At 49.5% G+C, this 15,102-nt stretch overlaps 2 protein-coding genes across 3 annotated transcripts in view; one reads left to right on the forward strand and one right to left on the reverse strand.

Moving 5' to 3' along the window:
* Window positions 1-15,102, reverse strand: part of ZC3H8 (zinc finger CCCH-type containing 8) — a 198,893-nt gene that overhangs the window by 100,865 nt on the left and 82,926 nt on the right. The gene's annotated exons all lie outside the window — the stretch shown is intronic.
* The window catches only part of FBLN7 (fibulin 7), a 48,390-nt gene continuing 36,529 nt past the window's right edge, over window positions 3,242-15,102 (forward strand). Inside the window, exon 1 of one of the 2 annotated variants that reach the window (XM_082357875.1) lies at window positions 3,242-3,622. In XM_082357875.1, coding sequence (XP_082214001.1) covers window positions 3,548-3,622 — 75 coding nt within the window. In that variant the 5' untranslated portion in view covers window positions 3,242-3,547. Of the gene's footprint in view, window positions 3,623-5,164; window positions 5,590-15,102 lie in introns of those variants that run through there. The other variant, XM_082357874.1, reaches the window with a different exon arrangement.

The raw sequence follows: 15,102 nt of genomic DNA on the forward strand, positions 1-15,102 counted from the left end.
TGGGAATAATAATAGGACCTATTTTGCTGGGTTGTGAGGGAATAAATAAGAACATTCACAAAACGCTCAACAGAGGGCCTGGCATACAGCAGGTGTTAAGGAAATGTTGGTTCCCTTCTTATGTTGTCCCCATGTGGAGGACCATGAGTCAGTTTAGGCAACGACCCTTTAACTAAGCACCACTATACGCTAGGCACTGTGTTAGGCACTTTATATTCATCATTTTGAAACCCCTTAATAATTCTTCAGATAAATGCTGTTTCCATACATCGTTGAGGAAACTGAGACCTGCAAAGCTTCGGAGAGTTGCAAGGTCACACTGGCAACATGTAGTGGGTAAGATCCGGCCCAGGTGTGTCTGATTTCAAGGGCTGTGTGTCCTTGGCTGCATCCATGCTCTGCCCCTCCCACAGGCACTTGGACTTCACTGTGGAACGGCATTCATGGATTTGCAGCATTTCCCCCTTTTGGCAGATGTTAACTGGCGTTTGGTCTTTAATCACGGCACAATTGAATCTGTTTTCCTACAGAGTTTCATTTTATAAAATTGGAAACGGTTTTGTAGGGAGGAAAGTCTCTTCTAGCTGTCATGACATCATACATAAGCGGACAGTCTTCAAAGTTCAACACAGGAGTGCACGATTTTGTTGGCTGGGGCTCGAGATTGAGCGTGAAAGCATCCCGTAGCCCCTCACAAAAGGGACGTGCTCGGAGCTGGCACTTGATAAATATTTGTGTAAAGAGTAAATTGGACTAAGTCACTGCACTCCTGCTAGACCACCCTCCCCCTGTTCCTACCCCGTTATCTTGGCTCAGGCTCACACGCTGGGCTTTGTTCCTGGGCCCCTTTGCAGGTGCTTAGTGGGGGTCGATTACACTTAGAATCACAGATAGAGGTGAGTGAAGCAGACAAAGAGGGAGAAGCAGCTCAGAATGAGATGACAGACAAGATTCAGCCACAGAGAAGCCCGAGAAACCCGGAAGAGAAAAAGCGACGTGTCAGTCACTGTGAGGGTCCCAGGAAACCGCTCTGGAATGGCTGATTTAGACTGGATGCTGCTTCTGATCGGGTCTTAAACAGATTCCTACAGCATAACTTCCTCCCCCATTTTGTATTTCCACTTTACACAGGGAATGTGAGTGTGTCAGAGAGACAGCACTGAGCCCAGGAGATGGCAACTGATTCCGCCAAAAGGCTTTAACAATATTTTCTTTAGACATCTAGACCCCCTTCATCCCCTGACATTCTAGAATAGTCTCTTGAAAACGAAATATAGAGGAACAGAAGAAACAATATCGAGGTAGGCCCATCTTATTAAGTCAAAGGTTAGTTTTCGGAGCCCTGAATAGAGGGCACTTGGCTTATTCTCACGGTCTGTCTGCTCTTCGCAGCCTTGGCAAGTCTGGCTGTGGAGGGTGTGCCTTGATGACCACAGGTCAAGGGCAGTTGAGGACAGAGAGAGAAGGGACAGTACTGCTGGGGCAGTGGGACCTTAGAAGGTTAATTCAGAGCAGATGCCAGAGCACTAGACAGAAGTCAGCCATAGGACAAGGGAAACAAATGGAAATTGGTAATAGGAAAAAAAAAAATCTGTGTTGAAACTTAGAAATGCTTGAAAAGTAAAAGAAGAAGAAGAAGGAGAAGAAGAAGAAGGGAAGAAGAAGAAAACAAACAAACAAACAAACAAAAAAAACAGGAAAAACTCTGTTCCTGTAAATAAAATTCCTGAAATCCTATGATTGCATTATTTAAGTAAAATGTGGGAGAAGGTAGCCTGTGCTCGAACCAGCCCTGCTCTGGAGACCTTTGGGTTTGCAAACCATGCGCAAGTCACTCAGCCATTCCCGGCTTCACTTTCTTCACTGGTGAAATCAGGAGTGCCTTCCAGCTTTATGAATCCATTCAGAGGGCTCAAGAGGAGAACAGGTCTTGTGCACATATGTCTGGTTCCAGCGCACAGCCGGATACACGGCTGAGAAGCCTTGGCTTTGGGGGCTGCCATGTAAACACAAGGTAGGATAAAATACAAAATAAACACAGCCACGGTGACCAGAAGGAATCCTTCCTTGGGGGTAGGGGTGGGGAGAGTGCAGACAGAGAGGGGGACGCTGGGCTTTGGCACAGACAGCAAAGGCAGAAAAGCTCTATTTCCACAGGCCGCCCGGGCTCAGGTCACTGCTGCCCAGTGCCCTCCACCTGGACAGGGAAAAGCAATCTTCCGCCCAGGTCTCTCTCAAGCCATCTCCCCAGGAATGCAGATAAGAGTACCAGACCTGCTCTCCTTCCTCTGGCAGGAAGGTGGAGGGGGCAACCCAGCAGGATTTCCTGGGTAACTCCTGCCCAGGTGGCCAGGCTGCACCAGGCGCCACGCTTTCCAGAGGACCCCAACTTTCCTTTCCAAAGGAAAACAGTTCCTGCTCTGAGGCTGCAGCCTTCTGAGCTCTGTGCCTTGAGCTCTGAGTGGGCTCTGCTAAATGAAATTCGGAAAAGGAAAAATAGATTTGAGGCTTGGCCAGACTTGGTGTGCACCATGACATCTGCAGTGTTGCCTTCTGAAAACATTCTTCCAGTAAGAACTTAAATAATGTTTTCCAGGAGCTTGGGGCTGAGGCCATCTGGTTCCTCCCACAGCCCCTGGATGCAACGACTGAGACTGCTCATGTCTGCCCTTTCCAGCGGCATTTCCCACCCGACCTCAGCAAAGCATCCAGTGTTCCCATAACCCGGCCTCCAGTCCAAACTGAGTTTCTCCTTCCGTTTGGGGAGTGGAGGACAGCAAATGAGGAGGGCTGTCGATTCTGAGTCACCGTGCGTGTGTGTTCTTGTACCCCGAGAGCATTGTTGAAAAAGACACTAGTCTACTCGGGTGGAGAACTGGGTCTAAGTTCATGAAGCCCATCTCCTGGCCATTCTAGTCCTGTCTTCCGAAGGCCGCGGAGGAAGATATCCTCACGTGAGCTCTGAAGTTGGACACACCTGGGTTTGAAGCTCCACTTTCGGCTGGGTGATGTCCGCCTCAGTGTCTCCAGCCGGGAAAGGGGCGGGTCAGCAGCGGCCCGGCGCGGGGTGGGCTCCCGGGCTCCCGCACGCACGTGCGCGCCGCCTCGGCCGCCTCCCCCGCGAGGGCGCTGAGGATGCCCGCGCTCGTCCTCGGCGTCGCGCCCGGCCTCCTCGGGGAGCCGCGCGGGTTGGGCGCGCTCCCAGGCGCATTCCTAGCCGGGCAGCCCCTCCTCCTCGGCCTTGGCCAAGGGGCTGGCGCCTCCCCGCCTCGCAGCGATTGTCTCGTGCGGGCGGCTGCGGACGCTCCTGGCCGCTGCGGCTGCAGGTCGGCGCGCGGCGCACCTGGACCCGGGACTGCGCCTCCCGAGCGCGGCGGGCCCGGCTGCGCTCCGGGGCTCCCGCCTCCCTCCCTGCCCGAGCCGCTCGGGGCCGCGCGGAGCCCCGCTCCCCGCAGGGGCGGCTGCGGCATCGGCTTGGGACAACCTCGGCAGGGAAGGCAGACAAAGTTATTTCCCCTTCCCAAGCAGAAAGGTTCCGATTGGCAAGATGGTGCCCAACTGTCCCCGCGCGCTCTTCCTCCTGCTGCTTTTCCTCGCCTGCCCCGAACCGCGGGCTTCCCAGGTCAGTGTCCCTCCCGCCCCGCCGCTGTCCCGCTTGCAGGGGAGGCCACGCCAAGGCCGGAGGACCTGGGCTCGCCACATTCCACCGGAATGCTCGGCCTGGGGGCTTGGAGCGAGGCTGGAGCTGGGGTTCAGTTTTCAGAGAGAAGCGTGAGATCCCCCCCATCTGTCATCGGATGCATCGCGGGCCGGGCGTCTGGGAGAACCCGGGCTGGTCTAGCCGAGCAGTTTGTGCGAAAGCCTCGGTCCGCTGGGGGGAGGGAGAGAGAGGGCTCCGCGTGAGAACCGAGCGTTGCAGAAAGATTGCCCTGGGATTTATGAGACACTGGTCTTCCTCAGGTCTCCAGAAGAGCTCCCTGCTCACCCAGTTAGGGGTAGAGGTTGTCCCCTCCCCTCCAACTTCCAACATTTAAATTTCTAACTGAAATATCAGTCTTACCACCACCAACTTTTAAATTTATTTATTTATTTTATTTTTGGCTGCGTTGAGTCTTCGTTGCTGCGCACGGGCTTTCTCTAGGTGTGGCGAGCGGGGGCTACTCTTCGTTGCGGTGCGCGGGCTTCTCATTGCGGTGGCTTCTCTTGTTGTGGAGCACGGGCTCTAGGCGCACGGGCTTCAGTAGATGCGGCGGTGGGCTCAGTAGTTGTGGCTCACGGGCTCTAGAGCACAGGCTCAGTAAGTTGTGGCGCACGGGCTTAGTTGCTCCCGCGGCATGTGGGATCTTCCCGGACCAGGGCTCGAACCCGTGTCCCCTGCATTGGCAGGCGGATTCTTAACCACTGCGCCACCAGGGAAGCCCCACCACCAACTTTTAAAGGCTCAGAACTTTCTTAGCAGTTTGCCGCGTTTCCCAGGCAGAGACAGGTGGGAGGTTTCTGAAGCAGCCTCACCTGAGCCTAGGGGATCTTAGATTTGGGACTGCATTTCTTTCCCACACTTGCAGGCAGCTTGCCGTTTAATTTTTCTCTCCCTGACGTTTGTGTCTGTTGGAGTCCCACTGGACTTATGTGCTTGACCAGATTCACTTTTACATTAAGCAGTAAAAACTCATGGTTAAAATTAAGATAAGAATGCAGATAAAAATGCATCTTCCAAAGGTGAGACTGGAATTGCTCAATTCAGAGCCAGCTATCACCAGACTGGCTCTGGAAATTGGAGACCCCTCCCTCTGTGACGGCGTGTCCCGTGGGCTGTGGGGCAGCTACCCCAAGAATACCGTCCATAACAATAATAGTAATGGCAGACGGAAAGAAAGCTCGCTGAGTGATGAGTGCTGGATTCTTTGCTAAGCATCTTCCAGGCTCTTTATCCTCAGAGCAGCGCTGTGAGTCGGGAACTATTGTCATCCCCATTTTGCAGATGAGGGAGCTGAGACCCAGGGAGATTCTGACTTACTCAAGTTCACATGACCAGGAAGGAGTGGAGTAAATTTAATCTCTCTCCTTGGTCTCCAAGCCTTTTCCCTTCCCCGCAGACTCTCAACCCATGGACTGAATACCTGACAGGCACATCCGTGGCCACCTAGAAGCCCTTGGGGCGCAGGAAGGGGTTCCAGGCAGGGAGAACTCAGTTCAGACCAAACACGGGCCCGTGTGAGTGCAGAATGCGGTGAGTTGCCACTGCAGGAAGTCACTCAGCCACCAGGCAGCAGAAGCCTGGTCTAGGGCCACAATCAACCCACCCAACAGAACAGTGGGGTGTCCCACCCACTTTGCAGATTACGTAACAGAACCTGAGGCCCAGAGCTCAAAGCCAGAAGCACAGGTAGGTGCATCCCTAAGCCGTAAAAATTCTAGTGAAACTGTCCTTCACCCAAAGTCCTATGTAGTCGGGGGAATCTCACCCCTAATCCTTGTCTGACTTTTCAGCACATCTGTCCTGGGTCACTTTGCAAGATTTCTGTGACCTGCTGTTGGAGAGCCAGTGGTCCTGGGGAAGGAGGGGAGATTGAGCAATGTGGGGATCCCGTAAGTGGGGGCCCTTTCCCAACACTACTGCCCACTCTGTGGCCTTCCCCCAGGAAGAGAAACAGCCTTGCTGGGGAGACAAGAAAGGGAGAACATTTAACACACCCCACGCCTCACCCTCTTCCCCCACGATGGCTCTCGGCCTCCTCGTTGCCTGTGGGGAGGGGGGGCTATGGCATTTCAGAACGTTTCCCCTTCTCCAAAACCTCTCCTTGTGATCACATGTCACAGGGTTCCAAATTCCACCATTAGAGATTCATTCTTTTGGTTGTCCGCTCCCAGTTGATACATTGCTTTTTACAGTTTAATGGGAAAGAAATGTTTTTGGTGTACATTTCCGTGATTTTAACCATAGAACTATGTTCTATATGTGGTACTCACCACCACAGTCAGGAGACAGAACAGTTCCACCACCCCAAAATGACATCATCATGCCCTATGTAGTCACACCCTCTGGCCACCCCAGCCCCTGGCAACACTGATCCGTTCTTCATCATTATAGTTTTTTCATCTTCACAATGTCATATAAATGGAAGCAAAGAGTACATAGACTTTTTTTTTTTTTTTTTTTTAGGTATTTGTTTATTTATTTATTTATGGCTGTGTTGGGTCTTCGTTTCTGTGCGAGGGCTTTCTCCAGTTGCGGCAAGCGGGGGCCACTCTTCATCGCGGTGCGCGGGCCTCTCACTATCGCGGCCTCTCTTGTTGCGGAGCACAGGCTCCAGACGCGCAGGCTCAGTAATTGTGGCTCACGGGCCTAGCTGCCTCGCGGCATGTGGGATCTTCCCAGACCAGGGCTCGAACCCGTGTCCCCTGCATTGGCAGGCAGATTCTCAACCACTGCACCACCAGGGAAGCCCTACATAGACTTTTGACTCTGACTTCTTTAACTTAGCGTAAAGCATTTAAGATTCTTCCATGTCGTTCTGGGGATGCACAGTTCCTTCCTATTGCTGGGTAGTATTCCATTGTGTGGACGTATCACAGCTTTTTTTTAATCAATTCAGCCATTGAACTGAATGACACCCATGGTATCAGTTCCAGTTTTTGGTGATTATGACTAGAGCTGCCATAAACATTCCCATACAGCTTTTGTGTGAATGTAAACACTCATTTCTCTTGGGTAAATATCTAGGAGTGGGATTGCTGGGTTATATGGTAAGTGTATCTTTAACTTTGTAAGAAGCAGCCAAACTGTATTCCATATCAGTTGTTATCATTTTGCATTCCCACCAGCAATACATAAAAGACCCAGTTGCCCTGAATCCTCACCAGCACTTAATATTATCAGGTTTGTTTGTTTGTTTCTAAGTCACTCTAATAGATATGGAATGGTATCTCAGTGTGCTTTTAATTTCCATTTCTCTAATAACTGATAATATTGACATCTTTTCATGTGCTTATTTGCCATTTGAATAGTTTACTGGGTGAAGTGTCTGTTCAGGCCCTCTACCCATTTTCCAAATGGGTGGTTTGTTTTCTTATTGTTAAGTTTTGAGTATTCTTTATACAGTCTAAATAGAAATCCTTTATCAGATGTGTGAATTGCCAATATTTTCTCCCTATCTGCAGCTTGTCTTTTTTTAAAAAATTTATTTATTTATTTATTTATGGCAGTGTTGGGTCTTCGTTGCTGTGCACGGGCTTTCTCTAGTTGCGGCGAGCGGGGGCCACTCTTCATCGCGGTGCGCGGGCCTCTCACTATCGCGGCCTCTCTTGGTGCGGAGCACAGGCTCCAGATGCACAGGCTCAGTGATTGTGGCTCACGGGCCTAGTTGCTCCGCGGCATGTGGGGTCTTCCCAGACCAGGGCTCGAACCCGCGTCCCCTGCACTGGCAGGCAGATTCTCAACCACTGCGCCACAAGGGAAGCCCTGCAGCTTGTCTTTTAAAAAAATTTTTAAATTTTATATTGGAGTATAGTTGATTTACAATGTTGTGTTAGTTTCAGGTGTACAGCAAAGTGAGTTAGTTATACATATTCATATATCTATTCTTTTTCAGATTCTTTTCCCATATAGGTTATTACAGAGTATTGAGTATAGTTCCCTGTGCTATACAGTAGATCCTTGTTGATTATCTATTTTATATATAGTAGTGTGTATATGTTAATCCCAAACTTGTAATTTATTCCTCTCCCCACCCCACCTTTCCCCTTTGGTAACCATAAATTTGTTTTCTAAGCCTGTGAGTCTATTTCTGTTTTGTAAATAAGTTCATTTGTATCATTTTTTTTTAGATTCCTCATAAGTGATGCCATATGATATATGTCTTTCTCTGTCTTACTTCACTCCATATGATAATCTCCAGGTCCATCCATGTTGTTGCAAATGGCATTGTTTCATTCACTGCAGCTTGTCTAAACAGTGTCTTTCCCAGAGCAAAGATTTAAAATTTTGATGAAGTCCAATTTATCGATTTTTTATTTTTATAGATCGTGGTTTTGGTGTCAAGTCTAAGAACTCTTTGACCCCAGATCATGAAAACTTTCTTGTATGTTTTCTTCTAAAATGTTTGTAGTTTTGCATTTTTACATTTTGATCTGTAATTTATTTTGAGTTAATTTTTGTGTAAAGTGTGAGGTTTATGTTGAGATAAATACTTTGCATGTAGATTTCCAGTTGTTCCAACAGCAGTTGTTGAAAAGACTGTTGAATTGCCATTGAATTGTCTTAGCAACTTTGTCAAAAATCAGTGCATCATATGGGTTTATTTCTGCCAGTAACACACTATCTTGATTACTGTAATTTTATTTATTTGGCTGCATTGGGTCTTTGTTGCGCACGGGCTTTCTCTAGTTGGGGCGAGCGGGCGTCTACTCTTTGTTGCCGTGCACGGGCTTCTCATTGCGGTGGCCTCTCGTTGCGGAGCACGAGCTCTAGGCACATGGGCTTCAGTAGTTGTGGTGCGCAGGCTCAGTAGTTGTGGTTTGCGGGCTCTAGAGCGCAGACTCAGCAGTTGTGGCACACGGGCTTAGTTGCTCCAGAGGCATGTGGGATCTTCCCAGACCAGGGATCGAACCCCTGTCCCCTGCACTGGCAGGCAGATTCTTAACCACTACACCACCAGGGAAGTCCCGTTACTGTAATTTTATATAAGACTTAAAATTGGATAGATTTTAAGACTTTATTATTCTTTTTCAAAATTGTTGCGGTTATTATAGCTTGTATTTCCATTAAGATTTTAGAATCGGCTTGTCTCTATCTACAAAATTCCACTGGAATTTTGATTGGAACTGCATTAAACCTATTGATCAATTAGGGGTGAATTGGCATCTTAACAATATTGAGTCTTCCAGTCTGTGAAAACAATATGTCTTTCCATTTATTTAGATCTTCCTTGATTTCTCTCATCAGCATTTTTTAGTTACCAACATAAACATGTTTTGTTAGATTTATATCTAAGTATTTCATTTTTGGAGCTATTTTAAGTGGTATTAGGTTTAAAATTTTTTCATTTCCAATGCTATATTCCTTGTATATGGAAATTCAGTGGGCTTTTCTGTGTTGACATGGTGTCCTGTGACTTTGTGGAACTCACTTATTAGTTATAGGGCATTTTTTTGTGTGTAGATTCCCTCAGATTTTTTTACATAAACAATCATGTTATCTGTGAATAGGGGCAATTTTATTTCTTCCTTTCTAATCCATGCACCATTTATTTATTTATTTAGCCTTATTACACTTATTTAAACTTCCAGTACTGTGTTGAGTAAGAGAGTGGACATTCTTGCCTTGTTCTAGAACTTGGGAAGAATGCATTCAGTTTTTTAATATTAAGTGGGATGCTAGGCTGTGGGGTTTTGCAGATGCCATTTGTCAGGTTAAGGTTCTCTTCTAGCCATAGTTTGATAGAGTATTCATTATGAATGGATGTTGAATTTTATCACATGCTTTTTCTGCTTCCATTGATATGATCCTGTGGTTTTTCTTCAGTCTGTTATTAAATTGGATGACTTTGACTGAATTTCTAAATTTATTTTTAATTTTTTAAAACTGAAGTACAGTTGATTTACAATGCTGTGTGATTGATTTTCTAATTTTGAAACCAGCCTTGCATTCCCAGATAAACCCTAATTGATTATGGCATCGTATACATCGTCTGTATTTCTGGATTCTACTTGCTAATATTTTGTGAGAATTCTTGTATCTTGTTCATGAGGGATATTGGTGTATAGCAGGGGTCAGCAAACTATGGTCCATGAGCCACATCTAGTACACTGCTGGTCAAATCTGTCCACACTGATTACTTACATGTCATCCATACCTGCCTTTTGCACTGCAATTGCGGAGGTGAGCAGTTGCAACAGAGACCCTATAGGCTGCAAAGTTGAAAAATTTGACTCTCTGGCCCTCTTTCTACAGACACAGTTTGCTATCCCTCATCTATGGATTTCTTCTACTGTCTTTACCTGGTTTTGTTACCAGGGTAATGCTGGCTTCCTAAAATGAGTTGTGAGCTGTCCCCTTCTCTTCTGTTTTCTGGAAGAAACTGTGTAGAGGTGGTGTCAGTTCCTCGTATAATGTTTTGGTAGAATTGACCAATGAAACCATGTGGGCTTGGAGATTTCTTTTCTGGAAGGTTTTTAACTCTGAATTCAATTTCTCTGACAGATACAGCACTACTTAGGGTAGCCTTTTTCCTTTGGGTGACTTTTGGTAGCTCGTGGCTTTCAAGAAATTGTTCCACAGTCCTCACTCTCTCTTGAGGCAACTGTTTTTAAATGCCCTGGAAATTACTCCCCATTTCTAAACAATTGATCTCCTGTAACGACAGATGAGTACTTTGTTCCATTGTTCGCTGCAGAGCCAAATAGTCTACTATGATTAATTTCCTTTCTTGTGTAACTCTTTGGTTTTCCTCAAGATTTTTCTCTTTTGCCCGGTTCGTCCTCTACATAAGCACAGTTGTTTCCAATAATCTCTTCCCTAGTCCATATTCTGTCGGGCTGCTTTCCCCCTGGATTCCAGTTCTGCTGACCTTCTCTGGGCTCATGGCCCTGTGGCTACCCAGGGACTTTGGCCTGAGCTGGAGTTGATGTTTTCTAGATCATATGTCTTCCTCTTTCTTGGCTTATTCCCTTGTTTTTTTGAACACATTCTCAAGAAAATGATGTTTTAATCCGCGATCCTTAGGCCTTCCCAAATCACTTTCCTATTGTGGATGTTACCATTTTTCTACCCTGAAACTTGAAAGCAGCCAACGGTAGCACCATTATCCCCACGCTGGGGAGTCTGATGTGCCTGAGGGAGCGGCAGCTGAATCCTCATGTTGGGAGCAAAGCCAGAGGAAGGAGCGAGAGGGGGGAAAATGCCCCCATCCAATGTCCCCCACTGACTGAGTCGGGAGGGAAGGAGGTGGGGAGGGTTTGAGACCTATTCCCTGGTCTGAGAACGAATGAGATGAAGAAGGGTGGAAATATGAAAACCCAAGTATGTTCCTTCCCGGTGTAGTATGGTCAGCTTATCAATGTCAATTCTACTGCCAGTTGCGTTGGATTGGCTGGACTCCAGGTTGAGATGGGTTGATGTTTACTTCAGAACTCAGCACAAAAGGCCACCATGCTTGATTAAAGGTCTCTGCCGTGCTCGCAGCACCAGGAGTATTTGCTACCCTGCAGCAGGGTTTTATACACCAGCGCCTGTATCATAAGAATACATGGGGGTGAGCGGAAGCTACGGGGACATGCGAATTATCCATATTGAAAATGGGGCATTTCATAAAACAAATATTTGGTGACTGCCATGGGCCAGGCCGGGAACAAAACAGGCAAGGGCCCTGCATTCGGTTTTGAAAGGGCTGCTCTAGATCTGGAGTTGGCCGATCAGGGTGGCAGCTTGAGCTGGGCTCAGCTGGACTGTTCTGCTCACTGGCTCCAGGCTCCGCTGTTCGGGTCTGGGCTCCTCTTCATCTGTGGACGGCTGCCAGGTTAGCTGGGGCTGGTTGGTCCAGGGTGGCTCTGCTCCATGCAACCTCTCATCCTCCAGCAGGCTAGCCTGGGTTTTTCACATGGTAGAAAGTGGTCAAGGGCCAGGGCTAGCAGAATGCCCAAGACTTCTTGAGATGCTGTTCTAAAATGAAGCTGGGATTTTGGCTTCCTCCAAGTGTGGTGAGGCCAACAGATCAGGAGACACTGCCGGAAAAGATCGTGTGTTACTTACAGTTCTCTCGAGGAGGGAGCATGTCATACCAAGTTGGGCTACAGAGAGAACAGCAGGCAGAGAGAGAGGGAGGGAAACTTCTGGAAAGCCTTTACTGGGGGGTTTGAGGGAAGAAATGGGTGAGACAGGTTAAGGGGACTAACCGGGTTAAGACTGGCTAGTTGGAATAATTGTAGCAGGATGGCGGTATAGGGCTGCCCCTAGTTGTCTGATGCCGAAGCCCAGGTTTGTTGGCGGGGACTGGACAGGTGTTAGTGTCTCACAAGCTTCGGAGCCAGATAAGCAGGCGGATGGGCTCTGGTTCCGTTGGTTTGCTACCAAAGGTGTGCTGGGCACGGGCAGGAAGGGTGTTGTGTTGTTTGCTGCCTCTAGGAATTTGCTGGCCCTGCCACAGAGGGGCAGTCCGTGCCAAGTCAGCGTGGCCCCAGATGTCAAAACATCACATACAGAAACTAGACAATGTGGTTAATCCAGAGCCAGCCTTGGAACTGGTATATCGCTTCCAGTGCATTCTGTTGGCCAAAGCAAGTCACAAGACCCGCCCATATCCGGAGATGGGAAAACAGACCTCCCTCTGGATGGGAAGACTGGCAGAGCCTCCTTGCAGATGGTGTGGGTGTGGGGAGGAAGAGATTGCCATTCTGCAAACCTTCATCAGTAGTGATCCAGGGCTTTACTCCCCCCAGAGACGGTGTTCAGATGAATGGGTGGGGTCAGGGTGAGGATGGGTGACCCAGAGGCTGTCCTGGCATCTTCCACTTTCTCCAGCAGCCTCCACCTTCCCCTGGCACCTTCAGGAGGGGGACTCTTTCCAAGTCCTGTCAAGGACGGCCCTGATTACAGAGAAGAGTGGAGACCCCTTTGCTCCGTGGGGCAGTTTCTGGCCCCCGGGGGCGTTGGGCAGCGAGTGCTGAGGGTGTGAACCGGATGTGAACAGCTGGGGAAGAAGGCAGTGCCCTGTGTTCTCGGGTTGGCCTGGAGTCTTTCAGGCAGGAACCGATGCCCTCCCAGGCCTGCTCCCCCTGGAGGATCCTGTCTGACCCTGGACTTGATTCCAGGCAGACCAAGCCAGATGCCTGCGGAGCTGCTCACCCCACCATCTGGGCACGGGCCCTCCCTCCATGCGCCCACCTCGACCTGCCTCCCAGCCAGCTGCCCCAGGAGGAGTGTCCATCCCCTGACTGTTGACAGAGGCCCGACGGTGCCCCTGATCTATAGGGGCAATGGTGGGCTGCCATGCTTCTACCAACTTTCCCAAGGCTTGTGCAGCCCTGGGGCCCTGGGGACAACGGGGCAGACTCCCTGAGTGGGTAGAACTTTCTGTGTCCTTTCAAACCCTCCGCCTGAGTCTTCCTTGCTTCTCTGGAGTTGCCTGGAACCTAAAATAAGGATGTCACAGACATCTTCATTTAAGAAAACAATAGGCACCTACAATTTGACAGGACCCAAACCTACCCATTTCAGTAAGTAAATCTATATCTCGAGGAAGTAACCATCGATTTTCCCCGTATGCGGGAAAACGTGTGTCCCTCTGGCAGTCTGGGCGCCAGACTCTCCAGAGGGAAGCAGCTTAAATGGGAAGCAAAGCCCAGGGAGCTCATCTTGGGGCTGGGTTTCCAGGTAAGACTGAGACGTGACATCATTCACATCAAAGACTGGAGGGGTGGGGATGGGATGGCAACTCCAGGGACTCAGGAGACCCTAGGCTGCCCCCTGACCTCACTGCTGTCATCTGGTTGGCTCCTGACTCAGACTCACTGCTGTCCTCACTGCTGTCATCTGGTTGGCTCCTGACTCAGACATTTCTCTTTATGCCGGGGATTAGGTTACCTCTAGACCCTCAACAGAAGTGGCGCACTGCCAGCTCAGGAGATGCCCTTCCCTCTGCTCCCCTAGCCTGGGTTTCCCGTCTCCGCAGGAGGGATTGGGGGCAGAGTGTGATCGGTCACTGGGTGCACGGCCCAGGGAGCCGAGAGAATCAGATGACTCTTGGCTGATTTGAAGAAAGGGAAAGCGCCACGGGTGTCTGTAGGCTAAAAAAAGACAAAAAGAAAAGCTTCTTCCAGAGAAGCATCAGACACCATCAGTCATTTACACTGTGGTGTGAAAAACATACAAACTTGTCAGTATCACCTCCCAGCGCCTTCTCTGATTGCGTAATTCAAGATTTTACCTTCCCAGAAGGAACCTAACCAGTAAGGTAATGTGCTCATTCTACAACTATGTCCTGAGAGCCTTTCCTGCCGGGTGATTTTCTGGGTCTGGCAAGGCAGCAGGGCCCGAGGCGGTGTAGCCAGTGGATAAGACCCTGAGCGCCTGATGTGTGTTCTGGCTCCCATGCTTCCCGGCTGAGGGACCTGGGGCAAGTTCCTGCCTCTTGTGAGTCAGCCTCCCCCTCTGAGATGCCTGTCTCATGGGGTTGTAGGAAGGAGAAAATGAGTGACATTCAAAGAACAGGTCCAACATGAGGGCTCAGTACGTGTTAGGGGAGAGCTGGACGATGAGCTGGACACAGACCCTGTTGTCACGTGGCTCACCAAGCAGGCAGAGAAAAACAAGACAAACCTGAAAGTATCCGGAGGCAGACCGTGGAAATGGGGTCTTGTGTTGGAGGGTGGCCAGGAGGCTGCTCTATACTCAGTAGGCAGGTAAGGGCTCTTTGAGAAGGGGGCTTCTAATGGAAAATGGAAAGACAGGAGCCTGGCTTTCAAGGACCAGGGGCAGAATCTGGGCAGAGGAAACAACCAGTGCAAAGGCCCTGAGGTAGAAGTAAGCTTGCTGAGGTGTGTGGAGAAACACAGAGGAGGTCTGAATGTTGGGACACAGAAGGTGCCTGATCTGGACACAGTTGGAGGTGGCAGGGCTTGATCACATACGGCTCTGTAAGTAGAATAATGCCCTCCGCCCAAAGATATCTATGTTCTTATCCCAGAAACCTGAGAATCTTACCCTGATTTTAGCCCAGTGAGTCCCGTGTCAGGGTTCTGACCTCTGTCTTTTGGGAAGCTTAGATTGCAGGAGGGCCCGGGAGGACGCAGGGAGAGCAGGTGGGACGCAGGTGCAGGTACAGGACAGGATGGTTTCTGTCGCACCGTTGCCTGCTCACGGAGAAACGCTTGGGATTTTTCGCTAGCGAAGGTAGGAAGATCTGAAAGTGCACCACGTATGTCATTCAGCCTTGACAACCATCCAGGTGAGTTACTTTAAGAGTAAGAACTCCAAGTCTCCACCTCTCACGCATGGCCACGCCCACCGCACTCACCTCATCAGTCCCCTTCATTCTGCCCACGCTGCCCGCCAGGACCAGGCCCCCCAGCGCCCTCCGCCTCCTTGGCGTCAGCCCCAGGAGACCC

The sequence above is a fragment of the Balaenoptera borealis genome, assembly GCF_965194805.1.
Source record: "Balaenoptera borealis genome assembly, chromosome: 15".
NCBI classification, from domain to species: Eukaryota; Metazoa; Chordata; class Mammalia; order Artiodactyla; family Balaenopteridae; genus Balaenoptera; species Balaenoptera borealis.